The 15,149-nt window shown below is 36.4% G+C and overlaps 1 protein-coding gene across 2 annotated transcripts in view; it reads left to right on the plus strand.

Annotated features, from left to right (window-relative positions):
- The window catches only part of LOC131078428 (protein IN2-1 homolog B), a 275,451-nt gene that overhangs the window by 155,794 nt on the left and 104,508 nt on the right, over positions 1-15,149 (plus strand). For both annotated transcript variants that reach the window (XM_058016121.2, XM_058016123.2), the window contains 2 exons: positions 8,477-8,575; positions 8,732-8,852. In XM_058016121.2, the coding sequence (XP_057872104.2) occupies positions 8,477-8,575; positions 8,732-8,852 (220 nt within the window). The remainder of the gene's footprint in view (positions 1-8,476; positions 8,576-8,731; positions 8,853-15,149) is intronic.

Consider the following 15,149-nt stretch of genomic DNA (forward strand, 5'->3'; position numbering starts at 1 on the left):
CATTTTGATCACATGTAAAATGGGAAGAACTTAACTTGTAATCAGGTTTATAAAACCTGATTTTGAATGGGTAAGCTTTTAAAACAACTTTTTGAATCTTACAAGTTTGGCAAAAAGAGTGTTAAGTCTTTTCTACCAAAGGGGAAAAAACCAACTTCTCAACTTACTTGCAATCGGATTTTAAAAACCTGAATGCAAGTAGATGGATATAATACAAAGGGGGAAAACATTACAATTTCCAAATTGCATTCAAGATTTGGGCAAAATGGGAAGAATTCTAACAAACCTGAATTCAAGTAAGAACAAGATATTGTAAGATTTCGTACGCTGTATGGAACTCTCCAACCACTGCTCCTCTACGTACTGTGTAGTTCGTACGGTAAACTTCCCTTTGGAATAATTTGTGTGGCCTCCTTGGAATGTACGGTGATGTCCGTACGGTGTCCCTTGCGTGGCCTCCTTGGAATGTACGGTGATGTCTGTATGGTGTCCCTTGCGTGGCCTCCTTGGGATGTATGGTGATGTTCATACGGTGTCCCTCCCTTTGGTGTGCGAGTTAATGATCTTGTTCGTACGGTGAGTGTTTGGACGTACAGTAGGTGTTGGTGGGTGTTTGTTGTACGGTATGTTATGCACGGGGTGTTGGCCGTACGGTATGTGGTGCTGGGAATGTACGGTGAGTGAATAGCCGCCAATCTCCCCCTTGAGCCCTCCGTCACTTGGAGAGTACAGTTTACACAGGAAATGGAATGAATTATTGATATTCTGGAGACAAGATACTTTAGATGGAGATTTGTACTTGCCAAAGAAATAATATGAGGATTTGCACATGCAAAGAGAAATTATATTGATAATATACGCACAACAAATTACACAGACTCCGCGCAGAAGCAGAATAGGGTGAGGAGTTACTCCCACCGAAACTGCGGATGCCAAGTAGGGAGGATCTCTCACCTCCGAAATGACAGACAAGCTGAACTCCAACTGGAATTCGCACATACAAAGAAAAATACCAAATTCGCATACCAACACAAATGATAGACTCGGCCATATATATGGGCTCCGGGAACTTTCCCGAAGGGTTACAAATGGGCCGACACGACCAAACCAAGACTTGACTAATCTAATTAAATAAAGGGCCCGAAAGATTTGTTATTACATTTGGGGCCTTACAATAAAGTATTTAACTTTATTATTTAATTATATCGGGGACATCACAGATATATACAAAGCATAAGCAAAATAGAAAAACAGAAACAAAACTGAAAATCACATACCTTGCTTGAAGAATGCCCTTGATCAAAGCAAATAGACTTAGAAAGAAACCAAAATGCTCTTTAAATAGGTAATAAAGCCACCACGTTATGATTGCAACCAGCAAACCAAATCGGTTTTATCTTTAAGCCCTTCCACCAAAAACGGCTTAGAAAGAGAAGTATTTTTGACTTCAAACACTCATCAATGGAGGCAAGACGTGTTTGCAATGTGGAAACAAGGGCAAACTTCATGCTCCAGAACGTGGCAAGAACCAGCAAAAACTGGATCAAAAACGCCTTCAACAACGCCTTCAAAAATGCAAAACGTGTTTGCCAAAACCGTTTTTGGTAGAAAACGTGGCAACCAGCATTGATTCTTAACCATTTTGTTGTCCTCATTTTTGTTTTCAAAAATGATGGACCAATACATAAATTTTTTGTCAAATAATGAAAATTTTACTCTAAGGCACGCTTCCTGAGGCATAATTTCGCCTTACCCTTGGACTGGCTTAATCCTCAGTTCATCCTCAAACCACGTTTCAAATTTCATCACATTCTGAGTTCATTTGCTATGTCTTTCCTTCAATTTCGGGTTTTCTCTCCCTGACTGCAAGTGGGAAATTTTCCTTGAGTTGCAAGTTTTAATGTTTTCCTTTGTTTTAGTCTTTGTAGGGAAATTTCTAGTTAATTACAAGTGCACTTTATGAAATTAGATCTTGTAACTTACTTTTTATTTCCCCCTTGTTGCTTTTTGGCCTTTTAAGTCATTGTAGGAACTTTTTGGGCATATTACAAGTGAACTTAACAATTATAGTTTTTAAATAAAGTTGTAATTTATTTAAAAAGTTCCACTTAAGTGATTTTAAGTTATGGTAGGGGTTTTTCTCCTCCATTGCAAGTTTTATAAAGTCACTTTAAGTTGTAATAGGAATTTTATTTCCCTATTACAAGTTTTATTTTTAAGTTGCTTTTATGACTTGTAAAAGGAATTTTATTTTCCCTTTACTAGTCTTTTGTTTAAAAACTTGTAAAGGGAGTTTTATTTCCTTATTACAAGTAATTTAAACATGTTGTTTTCTCTCACAAACCTGATTTTGCTTTATGAGGGGAAAAGTGAACATTTTAAACATGTAAAAAGGTTTAAGAAACCCGATTTTCCTTATTGCATGCATTTTAAACTTGTTGTTCTTTCCCAAAAACCTGACCAGCATTGTTGAAGGATTTTGTTGACAATTTCCACCGATTTTTGTGGAGAAATCTTAGGAGGAAGGTGTTTTGGATTCCTTGCTATTTTCATGCATTTTCCAACTCTCTTCATGCCATTTGGAAGACATTATCGCTGGTTTTATTGTGTTTTAACAGCAAAAACGTGTTTGAAAAATGCCACGATTTTCCTCATTTAAGTGCCACGAATCTTACTTCTTCCAAGTCGTTTTTTCTTGTCTTGCCTAGGCGTGGAGGTTAGATGTCTTTCTTGACCGATTCTTCATGCTATTAGTGGGCGTTTTGATACATATGGCGTTTTTGCAAAACCGTGGCTAGGGTTTTGGAATGTGGTTTGTTATCTATTTAAGAGTTTTCCTCTCTTCTTTCAAGAATTGTTTCTTGCTTCTTGGAGGATGTTTTGATTGATCGAGGTATGTTATTTTCCTTTCTTCTTTGTTTTCATTTCTTGTTTTTGGTTTGTTTTGATTTCCTTGGTCAATTTGTATATATGTTAGTTTTGTTAGTTCTTGTCTAAAATCGGTTTTGTGAGAGATTTTCTCCTTTGTTCCAAGTTTGCAAACCAATTTGTGAATTGCATTGTCTTTCTCCATTTTCTCTGTTTACTTGCATTCGGGATTTAAAAACCCGATTGCAAGTAAGATGAAAAGAATTGATCTACCCCTTTGGTTGAAAAACCTTAATCATCTTTTGGTGAAATTCCATGTTTCTAAGTTGGAAAAAACTCATCCTTTCAAAATCGGGTTTTAAAACTTGATTACAAGTTGAAAGGTCTTCCCATTTTCATAAAGATGATTTTCCCAAAATCTTTTCATTTTCACTCATATTCATTGCCATCATCCGTACATACCATTCCCACCATTTCATCCACTCATATCACACCTTCATTCATTTTTCCCATTTAAAGTCTACCTGCAGTCAGCCATCCAGAACCCGAAATTGGTCCAAAATGCACTCAAAAAACACTTGAAAATGAGTTTTAAAGGTCCAATTACAAGTGCAAACTTGTGTTTACCCATTACACATATGAAGTTGCATGTTTGTTCTCCACAATTGCATGTTTGTTATCCACAATTGCTTGTTAATGCTCTTGTTTTTCCCACACATGTAATGCAGCTTCCAGAACCTGAAATTCACTTGTGAGCCAATTTTTGCATCAGTTTATCCCTTCCCTTGTCAGTTCGGTTTGCACACACGATCTACCAAATCAATGGATTAAGGCATGGGCCTTATTTTGCAAGCAAATTTCAAGATTGGAGGATGGTACAAAGAAGAGATACAACAACAATTCATGGTTGAGAACATAGAATGCTTTCAAGACAAAGATGGTCATAACATGAAAAGTGGAAGGCAGCCCTTTCCCTCCTGAAAATCCAGTACTACCCCAAGCAAAAAGATAAGGTTGAAGTTCGTTGGCCAAGGACACAAAGACCATTAAGGATGCAAATTCTCGTTCCAGTTCAAGATGTCTTCACTGATTTAGAATACTTCAAGTTCTAGCATCCTGAAGCGACATGAAGATCATCATAGACAAAGGATGATGCAGTTAGAGTCGTGTCTTTAGACACATGAAATAGTTTTAGTTATGCATTTGTAATTTTGTTTTGACAAGTTACATGTAAAAAAATAACTTTGTTATTGCAAGTTAACTCATCACTTGCACTTTTGTAATTACATGTAAAGCAACTACAAGTTAAGTTCAATTAGGACTGTAGTTGGAGAAAGTCATGATGGTTGAGAGAATTTCTCAAATTAGTTGGGATCCTCTCACCTTTTTCTCAAGGCTCCTCCTATAAATACTTGAGGGGGTCTATTGTAATAGATATGTTTTGGCAATGCAACAAAATTTTGCCAATTTGTATGTGCACTCTAAGCCTTTGAGCTTAGATGTAAATCAAATTGCTTTCAATAAAAGATGCAAGTTGTGTTGAGACTTTGTGCCAATTCAAGTTGTTATGTGATGACATTTTCTAGAGTTGATTGTGAGTTTTGTTCTATTGTGAAAGAGAGATTTAAATTCAATCTTGGAGACTTTGAGCTGCTAATTGTATTTAGAGTTATATATTTGGTTTTTAGATTTGGTCTTGCAGACTTTGAGCTACTTATCATATCTGAAACTAGTGTGGAAAACTAAAGCGGGAAGATAGCTTGTAGACTTTGTGCTACTTCTATTTTTAAGACTTGTGCATATAAGGTGAAGTGCATCATGTAGTTAGACTTTGAGCTGCTACATATTGTGCTTAGTTAGTAGAAAATCATCTAAAAAGGTTGATAGGAGAATAGATAGTTGAAGACTTTGAGCTTTCTTTTTGTTTTCTCGTCCTGGGGAAGTGACGGAGGTCTTTGTGCCTTCATGGAAACTTTGCTTCCCTTTATGTTCCAAAAATCCTACAAAAAAGTCTCATTTCTGTATTTGATGTTATTTATTTCCAATTGCTATTACTTTTCTATGAAGAGAAAAGAGCATAGTTTTTCTTGAAAGAAGAAGAAAGACTGTTGTCCCACCCATATTAGATTAGTTTAGTTTGTAGATAGGGGGAGCCTTCCCTAAATTAGGAGAGTATCATACTCACACAGTGGCTGAAACCACAATTTTGTACATCCCCTAGGTGTACAAAATTTTCAACCAACACATTTAGCATGAATGTGGGGCGGATTTTGGGAAGGAATGCCACAAAAAACGGATTTGTGGGAATAAAATGCAGGTCGGGTTCTTCCTTTCCAACTCCAAGTAAAATGTGCCCTCCAAAAGATGCAATCGGGTTTTTAAAACCCCTTTGCAAGTTTTAAATTACATTACTTTGTCCTTCACTTGAGCAATTTCGGGTTTCTAGGGAAGAAGAGCACAAAAATAAAGAGCAAATCGACTTGCAATGGGGAAATAAAACCCCCATTACAACTAAAAAGAATAAAAACTTAAAAACTTGCAATAGGGAAATAAAATTCCCATTACAAGAAAACACAAGACATAATGACACTTAAAAAACTTAAAAAAGACTTGTAATAGGAAAATAAAACCCCTATTACAACTTAAAAGCACAAAATAGGAACTTTTATGAGAACTTACAAGTTCTTATTAAACTTGTAATTTTAAATTCACTTGCAATTTGTCCAAAAAGTTCCTACAAACAACTTAAAAGACAAAAAGGGAAATGGAAAATAAAAAGCAAGTTACAAGTAGCAAATTAGAAATAGAGTGCACTGGTAATTGCTAGGAAAAACCCCTAGAACACTAAAACATAAAGAAAACTCTAAACTTGCAAAGGAAAGAAAATTTTCCTCTTGCAGTCCAGAGAATAAAACTCGATTTTGAAGGAAAGATATAGTAAACAAACTCGAAACGCGATGAAATTTGAAACGCGGATCGAGGATATACCAAAAATCAGTCTAGTTTAACCAGAAGAAAAATTGTTGCCTCGGGAAGCATGCCTTAGAGTATTTTATTTTATTTTTTAACAAAAATTTTAAAGGGGTTGTCCAATTTTGTGAATGCAAAAATACGGACAACACTATTAAAAATATATGTGCTCTCTCAGAACTTTGGGGAATATCCTAGAAGCTTGAAAAGGCTTCTAAAAGTCTCACTACAATCTAAACACCGAGTCCAATGCCATAAACAAATGCCTAATAAAGGTGAACCCAGATCCTCCAAGAAGTTAGGATCTCTTTTGAGCACACCTAGAAGCTCATAGAAAAACTCGAAACTAGCTAAAGGCTCACAAACCAAATGGCATAAAAAAGGGGACTTACAGTTTTTCTTTAAGTGCATTCCATACTTCTTGGAGGAATATTTTATTTTGTAAAGTATCAATGGTTATTACATTGGATCACAAATAAGTTTTCAGAGTATGTTGACATATTCAGAATTTATCTTCGGGCTAATTTTGTATTTTTGGCAACTTCAGATATGTTGAAATTAATAAAAATATTAAATAGTGTTGTCAAAAGGTGAATTAAAAGGACTACTTACATTAATTATTTATTAAGGTGAATTTCAAGTGACTAAAGTTTTGGAAAAGTAAAAATCAAATAAAATCACTTTACAAAGGAAAATGATTGTTATTAAAAAAATGATTTTAAATTATAATTTCTGGAAAGTTCTACAAGGATTATGAAGAGGCCATAGAGGTTCATTTGATCCATTCTTGGTTCATTTTGACAAAACCCTTGGGAGTTTGAGCTGTTGTTCAACTTTTCAATCCCTAGGATGTAAACCTTGATGGAATTTGGTTTTGGTAGTGAGAGATCTGCCTTAGCTTTGGGTAATTTGTGAGATTTGCAAATAAATACAAATTATAAGAATTTTGTGTTGTGTGTGAAAGAGGAAAAGTAGAGATTTTTTGTGCAGTGGGTGCTGTGAGAAAAAAAAATATATATATATTTTATGTGCTAGCTATTCTACCTAGCCACACCCTTTACTAGCTCCCAAAGAAGTCGAAATTTACAGCTTCCTTTAATGAAGCCGCACCACATAATTTCCAGCATGAAGAGAAATTGATGCCTTAGGGTAGAGTTTTAGACCTCATGAAATTCCAATGTGGCCTCCAAAAACCCCAACGTAGCATTTGAAAGTGGTTAAAAGAATCAACGCTAGTGTCAAGCAAGTAATTGCAGCCTTCCCATAAAGTTCCATACCATATTTGGCTCCTTTGGAGAGTGACGTGGCATCAAGGTGGAGTCAAAACTAAGGTCAAATCCTGGGCAAAGAGAGATGTAGCCTTGTGAAGGTTTTTTAAAGCCTAAGAAATATTCAAGGCAGCTTTGTGGGAAGACAAAAAGGTTTGCACAGCCCTCACTTAAGGAGTCACAACACTTAATAAATTTGTCATACACAACATTTGATTGTCATAGCATACATAAGGAGTATTGGGAATTTATGAACATTGTTGGTTGGTCTATTTGAAAATTTCAAGCAAGTCAAGCACCTCAAGTGCTTCAAGCAGATCAGGCAGGTGAAGCACCTCAAACAACTCAAACAGTTGAAAACAAACAAATCCCAACTGAAAGCCAACTTTTTGACGAAATGCTAGGGTATTAAAACTGGTGAAAACTGCAATATTTTGGTATAAAAAAATAGTTTGGCCAGTATAGGGAGGTTATTACATTTATCTAGTAGGTATTTTGTAGCACAAATTTCTTTATTTAAAATTCTCACAATTAATGTGAAGTTTAGTTCATCCAAATTACCAAGAAACAGTGGCTAGTTTCTTGAATATTGTATCACTAACGTTATATGAAAGCTCATAAAACACTTTTATTTCTGAGGCCTTAGTAGTTTCTTCAATATCGTCTCATTAATTGTGGATGAAAACTAATACAACACTGCCTTATAAATTGTATTTATACAATAGGTAAAATAACAGTATTTTTTGGTTATTGCTTGTATATCTTATATAAGATGGGATTACTTATTTTCTCTTTTGAGCTTATTTGGTTGATATCATATTACCTCGAAGCTATACAAATTTTGCATATCTGGGGACTGTAGATTGATTAGCTTTATGGTCGTCAAAAGACATTAGTTCAATAGAACAACTATTCCCCATTTTAAATAACCCTCTATTACAAGTTCATATGCTTTTAATGCCTTCCTAAGATTAGAAATCTAGGCCAGCTAGTCATCTTAGTTGACAATCAATTCTGTATACAATTTCGCTTTGGATTAATCATTATTGTTACCCGCACTTACTGAATAATATAAAATTAACTTCAAGACATTCGTAGCTGTCAGATTTTGAGATTATTAGATAAAATATTATCCTAATATTCATGGCTTGTAGAAATTTTTATCATGGAAGTCAACATGTTAAGAGTGCATAGGATTTGGTGTTAAGAATTTCATCTCTATTTAGCATGAAAATAAAAAAGGCAAAATCGATTGTCTTCAATTAAATGACATTCCACTCTTTCATGAAACCTTTGAGTCAATTCATATGCGTAAAAAATCTAAATTGTTTATTATTTATTTTGAGTTTACAATAAATTTTCTTACACAGGTTCCTGCGCTTGAACACAATGGAAAAGTCACAGGTGAAAGCCTGGATTTACTTGAATACCTTGATCTAAACTTTGGTGGGCCTAAAATTTTCCCTTTGGTAAGTAGAATATTATAAACTTAAGATGCATGGTTCGGGCATCTTTTTTTGTTTAGGCTTCTTCTACTGTATACTTTTTGCCCAGCAGCTTTTCTTCTTCATCTAGTTGTTGCCTTAATCTCAAATGAAGCCACATCTTATTGAGACTTTTGGCAGGAACCTGAGAAAAAGAAGATTGCATCAGATCTTATGAATCATAGTGATTCTTTTATCAAGGCAGGATTTTCAGCTTTAAGCATGAAAGACGCCACACCAATCAAAATTGAACAGAATTTTGGTAAACATTGTCTTTTTTGACTTTCATGATTCATCCTTCATAAAATGTTAGTATGCTTTTACTGCTTTTAATTTTAAGCTGTCAATGCCATGTGCTGCTAGAATTGGATATGGATCTAGAAATTTAAAGAGAGTATATTAACTCTTAAGACAATTTTTTTTGTTTCATTCCTATCCATAGGCTGAAACAGAAGTTATGATATAGGAAAGGGGAATATTTATCCATTGGAGAACATGATTCAATTGTTTAGGAGTAAGAAAGGATATCTAAATATATAAAGGTAAATGAAAGCCATTATGGAGCAGCCACACATGTTTATATTGTTAGAAATAAGTCACACCTGGACTGATGATGGGCTGGCCAAAAGGGGCCAGTAGCTCAGTTGGTAGAGCACTCCAGCAGTATATGGAAGGTCCTAGGTTCGAGTCCTAGCTGGTCAACACCACATGTTCAGCTGCTGCTCATTTTTTACAATGTCAAGGCAGTGTGTAAGCCATACCATATTTTCAAAAACCACTACTAATAACTGAACTAAAACTATCTTGGATAAGAGTATATGGAGATAAAGAACTTATCTTCCATCCTAGTCAGTACTGTATAAACTTGATAAAGAATATATATTGAAGAAATTGCTTCATAAATGACGAGACATGGTCACATGGGCTAGTGCATTTAATTAAATAGTCACATGAATTAGTGTTGTTCATTAAATGTTTTACATAGTCACATGGGCTTGTTGTATATTCAAATAAGCTGTAGTGTTACATACTACATATCACTGTGCATATATTTATTCTCGTTAAAGTTCCATTCTCTCTTTCTTTTCTTACCACCAGATCCAGTTTCCATAAGGGATTCTACCACTTACCCTCATCGGAATCTACTCTCTTGTAGCCTTCAAGATTGATGAGTGACTTTACTGTTGGTGGTCTAATCATTTTGCTGAATGCTTGCAAACATAAAGCCTTATGCAGTGTAATTATCTCCTAGCAAAAGTTTTTGATTTGAATGATTCTTGCCCCTTCAAAAATAATTTTAGGAATATATGATTTTTAGATGTTGGCCTTTAGGAACTCTTGTACTGTGTTTTATAAAAATAATAAATTATAGAAAAAAAAAAAATTTATTTTTTTGAAATCTAGATGATTGACTGCAAAAATTTGGTGGATCCTCCTTGATCCTAGATCTGAAACAAAATGGAACTAAATCTACTATGGAAGCCTCACAATTTTCCTAACAGGAATCTCCAAGTATTAGCATGATTGAGAAAATCCTTGTCAGTCATACTAGCACTCATCATTTTTTGGCTAGATTTTCAGAGAGCTAGACCAAGTTAGTGCACACAATTATAAATAATGTAAAATATACTTTTACAAAATCAATCACTGCAGAATTTTACAACATCTAAATAATGCTTGTACTAAGTGTTGTGACCTTTCCACACATTGCTCCATTGCAAACGGGGACCCCCTCTTTCCTACTTTCCGCTTTTGTTAGTTTAGGGTTTTTGGTAGTCAAGTGGCAATTTGAGCTTTCAATGCCCGAGTCTCATTTTTTATATGATCATTCCCAGAGGTCTTCAATGTGCAAGTAAGGTTTAAATTTTTAGTTTTGAAGTCAATAGGGTCAAATGTTTAAAAAATGTTAAAATGTCAAAGTGATCCTAAATTTGTCTAAGTGTTGAGGTTGCAACTTGCTTCAAATGTGAGTGTAAAATGTGTTTTAAATGTTGCAAATTGGTGTGAATTTTGTGCTAAAGTGTCAAGAGTCCCTATAGGAGTCATTTTTCCACTCTTAGGAGGTAAAATAAGTCAAATATGCTTAAAGTCCCGATGGACTCCTGTTTTCCACCCCTCAAATCTAGTTAAAATATTAAAATTCTCGATGGAAATAAAATTTCCATGGAGTGAAATGGCAGAATTTGTTAAGTTTGGGCTTTTTAGTGTGAAAATCATCATAGTCCCAATGGAAAACATTTTTCCCCCATGAAATTAAGGCATAAAAGTGAGTTGTCCTGATGGGAGGCCTTTTTCCACTGAGCAACAAAGGTGAAAATGGACTTTGTCCCGATGGAGCATGATTTTCCACTCCATTTTTGTGCGAAGAGAGTTGATTTTATGATGAAAATGGTCTCAGTCCTAATGAGGTGCGTTTTTACCCTCATGGATTGACTTTGCAAGTGTTTTTGGGAAAATCACGATGCATCTGGATTCTCCATTGAGGTTGTCCCAATGGAGGTCATTTTTCCACTAGGCCTTCAAGAGTGAAAATGTACAAGGAAAGTGTGTCTCGATGACCCACGTTTTTCCACCAAGAGGTAAATGATCAAGTTAAGTGCAATTTGAGCGTCCAAATGAGGTTTGAATTTCTACTAGAGGAAAATAAATGAGACAAAGTGAAATGTGGACAAGTTTATGTTGTCCCAATGAGGTGCATTTTTCCACTGGGGACAAATTGATGAATTATGACTAAGTGAAGGTGTCTAGATGGAGTTTGAATTTCAGAGAGATCTTTGATGAAATTTGACAATTTTTAATGAGATTTTAGGACGTTTTTCCACCAAGGGATATTTTTGACATGAAATGGTGAATTTTATTTGTCCAGATGGTTCCCCTGGAGTGTATTTGGGGATGAAAATGAATTAAATGATGAAAATAACTTGTCCAGATGAGGGTCGATTTTCCCCTCAAGGTCATAATTTGCAAGTTGAGGTGAATTTGAGTGAAACTGTGTGTCCAGATGGGGTGCAATTTTCCCCAAGTGGCTGAAGATTGGATTCAAGTGAGATTTTTAAAAGTTAATATGTCCGAAATGACATCGATTTTACATGACCACATGCATTTAATGATCAAACAAGGTGAAACTAATGCTAAGTATTAAATCCCAATGCAAATTGATTTTCCCACTAGGCTGGTAAAGGCAAGTTTTATCCCACATTGGCTGTGTGGTGAATTTACAAGGCAAAAACATGAATAAGGACATAGTCCAACGTCTTACATATTATTATATTGTGACTAATTTGGCAGTTGGGCGGCTGGAAGGGCTGATTTTGGTGTGGCGCCATTGTTGTAGAGGGTGCGATTTTGCCTAAGGGGCTGATTGCACCACCATTGAGGGAGTTTATGAGCATCCAAAGGGGGGCGACGTTTCTGTTAAGGTTGCCATTGCTGGCAAAACATTATTCCCAGCCATCATTCTCAGACCAAATCAACATTTCTAGCCCCATCAATTTGTATTAACTTGTTCTTAGCCCTTGTTCGCTGATCCAGTGATTGTGCCCAGCCATTGTTTATGCCCAGGCCTGTTTGTTTCCAGCTGATTGGGGAAAATCGCAGTGCCTATTGGTGTGGTGCCATGATTTTTCATTGATCCCAGCCATTGAGGTTGCATTTTCAGAGGTGTTTTCAGATTGTGTACTCAGAAAATCAGAGCTAAAACTACATTTTTGACATTAAAAAACCTTCATTTTCTGAGAATAGCAAAGGTGTCTTCAGACTTTGCAATTGTGATCAGATTTGTTCTTAGTCTGAAAATCAGGTTTTATGATAAGCGGTATGCCTTATTTGACTGAAATTCATCCATTTTTCAGAATTTGTATTTTACTTATTGTTCAAATTTCTGATTTTAAGCTCACAAATTTGAAAAAATCTTCAAAATTAGAACTTAGGCAAATTCTGAAAATGAATTGTTAAAATTATTTTTGCCATGATATCAATTTCCAGCTTCATACAAGTGCCATGTCTAAAGCAGGGATATCAGCGAGGAAGAATCAATTGAAGATTGTGCAAGAAGGCTAGTATCCGGAGTTGCAAGTTACATTTCGATGGAAGAAGATTGGAGATACCAACGTGGAGTACCTAGACAGGAAGAGGATGAGGCGGAGAATGTTTGGAAGGAAGAATCATCTTCCATCCACCTTGGCGACTAATATCATGAAGAGTGGAATCTACCACGTAGCTGGTTTTCCACCATCTATTAAGTGCAATGAGCTCGTGGTCGAGTGTGCGAAGCATTATAATTCGCAAACTAGAATGATCAAAACACCTAAGGGGATATTGCTTGCATACCTGGCTGAGGAATACCAACGTGGAGTACCTAGACAAGAAGAGGATGAGGTGGAGAATGTTTGGAAGGAAGAATCATCTTCCATCCACCTTGGCGGCTAATATCATGAAGAGTGGAATCTACCACGTAGCTGGTTTTCCACCATCTATTAAGTGCAATGAGCTCATGGTCGAGTGTGCGAAGCATTATAATTCGCAAACTAGAATGATCAAAACACCTAAGGGGATATTGCTTGCATACCTGGTTGAGGAATCAATCGGGGAAGTATTCGGAATCCCTAGGTGTACAGATATGCAAGAGAGAACCAAGGAAGAAGCGCAAGCAAAATTTGAAAGAAGATTGGAGTCATGTATGACAGTTATCAACAACGAATAGGTTCTTGAGACAAGGTGTCACCACTCAAAGTTACCCAAGAGACTCTTATGCTTAGATTTCAAGGAGTATAGTGGTTTGATATTTCTACTCAACTGAGTCATGGGAGCACCTCAAGGGGCGCTATTTGAGACATGTATGTACTATTTTATTGAAGAGATAGCCGTAGGAACAGTGATCAACTGGGTGAAGATTATAAGTGACAACCTTGACATCCAATTGAGAGGTTTGGAGAAAACAAGGACATTCAATATGACCTCCTATCTAGTCTACATGCTTGCTAGACATATTGTGTACAAAAAATTGATATGCAAGGGCGAAGTTGGGAATGGGACAGGACAATACAGAGTTTACAAGTGCTATCCGCAACTCCACCTACATGAAATTGAACATTGCAGGAGGGTGAACGATGCTTTCACCATGTACATCACAAGGTTGCTACAAGGCGGAATACATAAAAGGTTGTCTAAGGAGGCAACAACACTTATTGAGAAGTACGAATCATGGTATATCCAGTTTCCTACCTTCACATACCTAAGGATTTAGGGATTCACATCAGAACCATACAAGATTCCTAGGTATCCGACAAACAAGATGGTTTTACTTGAGGTAGTGAGACAAGTTTTAGAGTATGATTTCATCCAGAAGGTGAAGCACGGAATAGGGACAACTTCTCCTATCACGCTTGGGAAGATGAAGGAGGTATGCCACATTGCAGCCGCAATAGAGATGGTTAATGAGGAATTGGAATTTTATCATCTCAGAATCTATAGAGGTAGGGATCGATTTGATCAATTTCAGAGAATTGTAATGATTAAGGGAGGGAAGTTTATACATAGGATTGACATTGAAGACTATTGGGCTAATCTCATGGATGAGTTCGCAATTAGAAGGAAGATGTGGTCTTGGATGTCTGTGGACTTCATGAGGAAGTGTAACTTCTCCATTCTAGATCAGGTGCAAGATGATGGGGATCACATCCATCCGCAGTATGCAAAGGAGAAAGACAAGCCTATCACATTGCCTAGCTGGACGCAACCTGAGTTGGTAGATTTAAATGTTTTGATGAGAGATGTGAATGATTGCTCCAATGAATGGCTAGACAAGTACGTTAATGAGTTGAGAAAACTAAAGGTCACCTTTACTTATGAGAAGATGAGAAATGAGGAGTCCTCTCTCAATGATGATCAGAGAACGATAAGCAATGTTAGAGCACACAATGATGAGGAGAGTTAGGCTCCCAAAAGAAGGAAAGGTATGCCTGGAGAATCACAAACAAAAGGAGAGGAGATTGTTAGCCAGGAGTCAAGGCACAAGAAACATAAGTCTAACACTCCTCAATCTACCATGAGTTCCTCATTTGTGAAGGAGAATGATTTACTTATGAGAAGATGAGAAATGAGGAGTCCTCTCTCAATGATGATCAGAGAATGATAAGCAATGTTAGAGCACACAATGATGAGGAGAGTTAGGCTCCCAAAAGAAGGAAAGGTATGCCTGGAGAATCACAAACAAAAGGAGAGGAGATTGTTAGCTAGGAGTCAAGGCACAAGAAACATAAGTCTAACACTCCTCAATCTACCATGAGTTCCTCATTTGTGAAGGAGAATGATATGACAGAGAGGGACAATGAGTTTGAATTGGGTTCCGACACGGAAATCCTATCGGAGAATGATCCAGATTTACATGCTACAACACAATCAGCACCAAATGAAGATGATGAAGAGCAGCCAGGATCTCCCACAATTCAAGTGGAGGTCAATTTGGGCAACAATGCGGTAGATTTGACTAAGGATAAGGAAACAAATGATGATGTTATTTCAGCCTGGAGAGGACTTGATCAAGATTTACACCTTGAAG

The sequence above is a fragment of the Cryptomeria japonica genome, chromosome 7 (genome assembly GCF_030272615.1).
Source record: "Cryptomeria japonica chromosome 7, Sugi_1.0, whole genome shotgun sequence".
In the NCBI taxonomy this organism is placed as follows: domain Eukaryota; kingdom Viridiplantae; phylum Streptophyta; class Pinopsida; order Cupressales; family Cupressaceae; genus Cryptomeria; species Cryptomeria japonica.